Source organism: Magallana gigas, chromosome 8 (assembly GCF_963853765.1).
Source record: "Magallana gigas chromosome 8, xbMagGiga1.1, whole genome shotgun sequence".
Taxonomy (NCBI): Eukaryota; Metazoa; Mollusca; class Bivalvia; order Ostreida; family Ostreidae; genus Magallana; species Magallana gigas.
Genome location: NC_088860.1, coordinates 8931660 through 8938930, shown reverse-complemented (window position 1 = coordinate 8938930; position 7271 = coordinate 8931660). Strand labels below are relative to the sequence as shown.

The following is a 7271-nucleotide window of genomic DNA, read 5'->3' as shown; positions in this document are numbered from 1 at the left end:
GCATATCACTTTTTACGATGCATATAGATTTTCTATTTGTATCAATAAGACTACACTTATGATAACATAATTTTCATAACTTATGACCCGTAAAGACGTACTTCATTTCTCTTCAACAAAGACGCATTTATAACTCTTATCCAGGCGAGCTTTACTGCTTCGGAAGTCGTCAATGCTCGTACAAATTATTTAGCATTAATCAGTTTTATATAAATTTAAAAATGTCGATAATTAAGTAAAATATAATTTTCTGTTCGAGTACTCTCAGTACTTTGATGAATTTCCTTTTTGGCTGCTAGCTTCTACGGGCTTAGTGGCTGCTGTTTGTGGCTGCTAGCTTCAGCCTGGGGTATTCTCATCTTTATTCCCTAATGCAATGTTTAGCATTTTGTTAAACGTGTTATGCTAGGGTTTTTTTTAATTTTCATTTGTTTCTGCTCCAAAACAAAAGCTACTTTACAAGACTCAAGATCAATATCATAGACAATTGAAGCCAAAAAAAGAGCAAAAGTCTACACTCAAATTTTATTCAGACATTGGTAACCATTCAGTCTTTTTTTCTGTGCAGTCTATCCCGGTATATCCTGTTTCACACTTACAATAACGTACCGTCTGGTGTTCCTTACACTGGCACGTGCAGGTGGACTCGTCCAATGCCGCGCCATTGAAGCAGTAAATATTACAGCGACTGCCACAGTCAGCCCCTGTTAATGCGACAGAAATATCAGGTGTCATTGTATTTACTTTCAGAAGCTGGATGGTCACCAAATTAAGGTATTCAATCTATAACATCCACATTTTGTTCCTAATAAATGAATGACCCTATATTCTTAATCATGATATCATTTTGTAGGTGTTATCAAATAAAAATACTCCACCATAATTTTGATTATGGTTTAATTAATCACACCTTAAATTCACACTGAAGTCTATTGGCAAGGTATGTTTTAGCAAGATATTGTAAAAAGGAATTTAAATCCGTAAAACTCTTTTTGTTAATACATGCAGAAACTTTCTCTTAATTAAAATGTAAAATAAAATGAATCATTAACCGCAGATAACTTGACGAATCAAAAAAAAATTTCATCTAGAGGAAATAACTCTTTAAAAAAAATCAACTTCCAAATAACCGGCTTCTTATATGTAGTCAGTCATGTGAATTTAGTTTATTTCAATTTCATTGTTATCTAGCAATACATATTGAACTTGTGTAAACCAATTCTCTTTGTTCAACATCCCGTCATTATACATTGAATTCCTTTTAATCTAGACATAGATGTTGTATTTTTAAATCTCTTATTAAGTAACAAAGAATTCATTACATTTTAGCTTCAATTTTGATAATTTTTTTTATATTTAAACAAAGCTTATCAATACGTAAGTTCTCCAAAACCAGGTCCCAGAATCATGAACAAACTTAGACTTAAGTGAAAAATTGTAAACTGTCTTGATATCTCTTGATTAAAAATACTGACAAAATTGAAATGCTATTGAAAGTGTCTTGATATAATGTTTTCAATTATAAATTTCCATTGTAATTTTATGATAAACCATTATTTTGTGACTGGTTGAAATTTTGACTGAAGTCTGAAATTGCTTTATGATCCCGAGGCCTACAACGTTTGTCCTACCATCTAACGGTATGCTAATCTTTTATGAATAATTACGTTGAATTACACTTTTTAGGTTTTATTAATTTTTGAGATGCAAATGACATTTTTCTTAAACAAATCTTCTCACATCCATTTTCTGATACCGAATGGAATTTGGATTGAAATTGAATGTTTATTTTGAAAGTTGAATACTTTATATTGGATCTTTCATGATTTGGGTGGGTATATGATTTCTATCTAGCAAGTTGTGTTCTTTCTATTCCCGAGGCTTGGCGAGGGGATAGTAAACACAACACGAGTTTGATATAAACCATTAACCTTTGCAGATCATGAGAGTTTCTTTTTCTCACATGTTTACTACGTCTTTTGTTAAATCTTAATGTTTTTCTGTAAAAATTATTAAATTGTAAGCCGCATGGCATATTTACTGCAGAACGTCACAACTTTACGCATGGACAATTTTCCTTAACGATTTAACAAAGATGCTTTAAAGCTATACACGCTATAATTTACGTCAATTTTGAATGACAGTGAAAACGCATGTGTTTGTCTACTTATAAAAGTTATACTTAATCTGTAAATTACAATGGTGAATTCCATCTCGTTACAAAGATATAGATTTTTAATTGTTTATTTTCCTGCCAGGAAAATATACCTTTTCATGAATATTGATGAAGGAAGAGCGAAACCGACCTCATTGCGCATGTCCGCGGAGAACTAGGTGGTCGTTATTGTTTGCCTAATTAAATATCCAACTTGATTTTTAATATGTGCTTAACAGTTGTTGATTTGAAATACATACATGTATAATGAGTAAAATACGTTTGTCATTCACGATACCCTTACTTCTGCATTAACACTTATAGGATCTATAAATAGCACATAGGGGAAAAACACAGGTCTACGTCATTTTTTTAAAGGAAGTATTCATATCTACTCACAGGCTTGTATTTTTTTCTTTTGTTTGTACTCGTATATCGGACAAATTTATTCTTTACTGAAAATATCCTTTCCTTTGTGAAACTATCACAATTATGAAGATGTTGACCCTTCACCAGTTGTGGTATGATAGACTAAATTTAGCTGTCGATATCACGTGATAGATTAATATTCACGAGGAGGCATTACTTTCCTGGCAGGAAAATAAATATTTTTTATTGTTTAATATTTGATATATTTGTTACGTGATCGAATTGAGCATTATAATTAACAGCATAAAGGTAACTTTTATTAGTAATCAAACACATACATTTTCCCCTTTATTCAAATTGACGCAAATTATAGCGTGTATAGCTTTAACATTTTATTTCCGAAACTATTTTTTTTTATCAATTCATGAAAACAATGAATAAAACGACAAAAAATGATTCACAAGTACAACACCACACTTTTCAACTAAATAATGTTTGTACTTTTATTCTAGGTCAATCAAGAACCATAACTATGAAGTCACGTAAGAATACAGTGTAACATCACCAATTAATCCCATGAGTGATATCCACCGCATACTGAGCTTAGCATGTGATATCTAACGTAAAATTTGCATCAATGTACGACATGCATGGCATCATTTTCGCATATATCCTCTCGTTCTATTTTTGCTAACACAGCTATAAAATAAACAAAATATCCCATATATTTTATTACCGTAAACTCCAGTAGGACAATCACAAGTACGCAGTTTAAGGTTGTATGTCCAGCTATTCTTAAATTCATCTTAAATAAATGTTAAAATAAATCTTGTAGAATTAGTTGTATTTAAAGATACATAGACAATGACCTTTGTCAATCTAAAAAACTGAAACCCTTATTTTCTAAATATGTTGTTATCATTCTGTACCGTTAATATAATGAAGGTTAATAGCAAAAAAATGTCTTTTTAACACTTTTTATACACGATTTTCAAAGGAAATTTGCTCTAAAAATTGATGGATTATAATATAAAACATGCATTTTAGACAATATAAGATAGCGCATTTTATATAATCTTTTATTCCTATTGATTAAAATTAAGAATATAACATAATCATATTGAATCAGCTGTTTATTAAAACTCACCAGTTTTGGGTAAAGAATAAGCGTAATGAATGCCTTTGTTTTCCAAAGCGTTCTTTTGATAAAGCTGAAATCAATAAAAAAAAAATGCAATTACGGACCATTTTCATTTGGTAGAAAAATATCGCTTTAAAGACTTTTTGTGATCGGCCGATCACTATTGTGTCTATATGAGGCATCCGACAAATGCGTCTTCGTGCGCACACATTCCGCTTGCATAAATAGTTCTTATTTTAAAACTTGAAGCGTTGGTCTATTTTTGATATAACATTTCACTCAGTTTTTGTTTTCAATTCATTTACCTTAAGACATGCTAACATACATTAAATACAGTTCGACCTGTTTATTTACGAATGCACATTTTGTCTCACGCGTAAGAATTTCAATCGAAATTCATTCAGTAATGCAGTTGACCTCGATGAACTGACCTCGATCATGAGAAGATGCTCCATGAACTGACCTCGATCTATTGATGTTGCATAATAGTAGCTAGGAATTGACTTGATTTATAAACAAGGCTACGTTATGATGCGACCTCAATAGCAAGTTATGGAAGCATTCAAATTTTCTTTAGTCGCATTAAATTATCTTATTACAACTCTTTCTTTGTATACGTGTTAATGCTCTTTGAAGAGCCCTACTCAGTATGAGAAGAAGAAGAAGAAGAAGAAGAAGAAGAAGAAGAAGAAGAAGAAGAAGAAGAAGAAGAAGAAGAAGAAGAAGAAGAAGAAGAAGAAGAAGAAGAAGAAGAAGAAGAAGAAGAAGAAGAAGAAGAAGAAGAAGAAGAAGAAGAAGAAGAAGAAGAAGAAGAAGAAGAAGAAGAAGAAGATACATTAATATTTAATAATTACGTTAAAAATATAAAACTAGACAAGGAGTTTACGAACGGCTTTCCCAAATTTATTTCAAAATTAAATTAGTTGACGGTTTATAATGATGAAATTATGGTATACAGATTCAAAATAATCTATATTTTGTAAAAATACTGTACCTTTTGATTTTTTTTTACATCAAACTGATCATGTTGCTTGCTTCTAGCTATCTATATATCATTATTTCCGATCATTCCTTTAAAAGAAATACTTGTTTCAGAGCTTACCAACGTTGCTGAATCGAGGTAATCTTATTAAATAATACGTAATGTCTATGACCTAGTTTAATAACCATGCATATTGCCTCAATACTTCTCTTCATAATCACTGATAGATTAATAGAACAAGTTTGTAAAAATTACCATTTCAAAGTTTCTTCGCACATGGTGATGAAATGTTAATTTTTGAAAATTTTAATCAATTTTTGAATGTGGATTAAAGTAAGTAAGTTTCTTTATGTGTAATCCTACCTTGATGATAGCAGGCTCGGAGATCGGCCCCGTTGTATACAAGTACTCAATATATTTATAATGCCAGTAGGTGTTCGCAAAATTGACCGGATTTTTACTCTCATCCGTGTTCCACACCCAGCTGCTTCCAACATGGCTGACGATAACGGGGACATCATCTTTATCGTACATCTCTTGTGTAATGAAAAAGTCAAACTGTAAGAGAGAGAGAGAGATAGAGAGAGAGAGATACGGGGAATACATCGAAATAAAGAGTAACAGAGAAAGATACAATTTAAGGGAACGAGTGAGAGAAAGACATAAAGAGAGAGAATGAGAGTTAAAATGATAAGGAACTTAATCATGACTATAAATTGACAATGCCTGGATGTTAGCTTAACATAGTATCTGAGTTGAACATATTTTATTTTCTAATGATGCCAAAAGGATTGGACACACTTTCCAGAAACTTAGAGGTTCTCTCCTTGTACATGATATATTACAATTACAATTCCATACAATGCCAGTTAACATTTATAACAGTTATAGAACACTTAGTGAAACACAAATAAATCATTAGTTGGGAATGATGTAATACTGTGCAAATCTAGAATTAAAATTAGTATGGGTAAGAAAGTTATGCAAATGATTTAAAAACTTAGATAAATCTTCCACACTTTTGTTTAAGTGTATGAACTTCTTTAAATACTTTTGTATTTTCATATATCATATATTTCAAATATCATCATAAGATAAAGTTTTGTCACCTCAAAGTACATCAATTATATTCAAAAAGTTCAACGATAAAAGGTCATACAGAAATGGTTGTCTTAATTCATAATGAATATTTTTTATAAACGAAGAACAAGCAATGAGCATCTTCCAAACTTCCACATAAATGCATTGGGTTGGCTCATATGTTACATCGGTAACGATCATAATTGAGAACACAGCTATGCCTTAATTTCGTTTGAATGATATTGTAAATAAATTTACCAAAAGAGAAAGTATCTTATCCAGCGTTTTCTCTTTTCAAAACCAATAGGTTAATAGCAGGGAAAACTATCAGATTAATAGACTCTTTAGTATAATAACGATGTTTATTGACAGTGAATACATCTTTACTTACCTATGAAGTTATTTTCCATTATCCAATAGTTCAACCAAATTTGTATATTATATGCTCCTTTCAATATCTCAATCATTAGAGTTCTATTACCTGCAAAACATTTTTTTTATCTACATTGAAATATTAGTAACCCTTTTTGGAAATTGTGTACAGGATGACAATAATTTTTAATTATACTTATCAAAACCCATTAAAAAAGACATTAGAGCATTCTATCTGGCATTGGTTAAAAGTTTCAATGTTACAATATAGAATGAACTTTTATCCCATTAGATACGGAGTGGATACGTATTAAAACATAGTAACACTTCCGTTAGGGCTGCAGTATTGTTGTTTTATATTTAGGCGGCAATACCGGCATATTTACATGTAATTGTACTACAAAGGTAAAGTTAAATGTCGCGAAACAAGTTACCTTCTCCAGGTATACCCGTGAATGTTCCCTGTATGACGTCACATGTGGACCCATCCCCACCACAAACACCACATTCATCAAACTCTTTTGTCCCTCCAAGGGAAGCATCGTCGCACCCAAAGATCTAAACATAAAGATATAACATAAACATGCAAAAATTAAAAGAAAATCTAGAAACAGTGAAACAGAAAGTGAATTTTAAGTACATTTGTATGTGCTTGCAGTGCTAGGTAATATATAGCCTTTTTTTTGGCTTTCTAAATTCTTTAAGTTTATCATCTCAGGACAAACGTCTCTCCTGGATTTTATTCCTGTTCTTATTCTGCCCTGAGAAGGTTCATCGAAAGCAACTTCCGAGCTTTTTTATTACGGAAAATTAAATAATCTTTTATTTTTTAAAATCCAAATAAAGTTTGAGTTCGAACCCAGAAATAGTTAGTCTTGAATTCAATATTGCTGATGCCTTTTAGCATCAAAAAATGCACGAGTGGTCAGATCCAAATTACTAAAAAAATATCAAAATAATTTCATAAATAGTAGATATCAGTAGAAAACTTAGAGACAAGATTTGTTTTACTTGCCCTGCAATTTCCCTTCAAACAAATAGGAGTGAGGCCCTTCTTTCTTGGCCAAGGTGAGCTCATGAAATCCATGTACTTAATTACTTTGGCATCGCATGGGGTACCATGCGGCATTAAGCCGAATCTTGTGAAATATGGCGATTTGAAATCACCCACT

The 7271-nt window shown here is 31.5% G+C and overlaps 1 protein-coding gene across 1 annotated transcript; it reads right to left on the bottom strand.

Moving 5' to 3' along the window:
- Positions 1-511: 511 nt before the first annotated feature.
- On the bottom strand, positions 512-7228 carry LOC136270653 (A disintegrin and metalloproteinase with thrombospondin motifs 6-like). The gene is made up of 6 exons (XM_066068971.1): positions 7199-7228; positions 6534-6657; positions 6119-6208; positions 5011-5183; positions 3672-3735; positions 512-704 (listed from the first exon to the last, which is right to left on the bottom strand). Exons 1-6 carry the CDS (start codon positions 7226-7228, stop codon positions 526-528), a joined length of 660 nt encoding a protein of 219 aa, XP_065925043.1. The 3' UTR covers positions 512-525.
- Between the last annotated feature and the right edge of the window lie 43 nt (positions 7229-7271).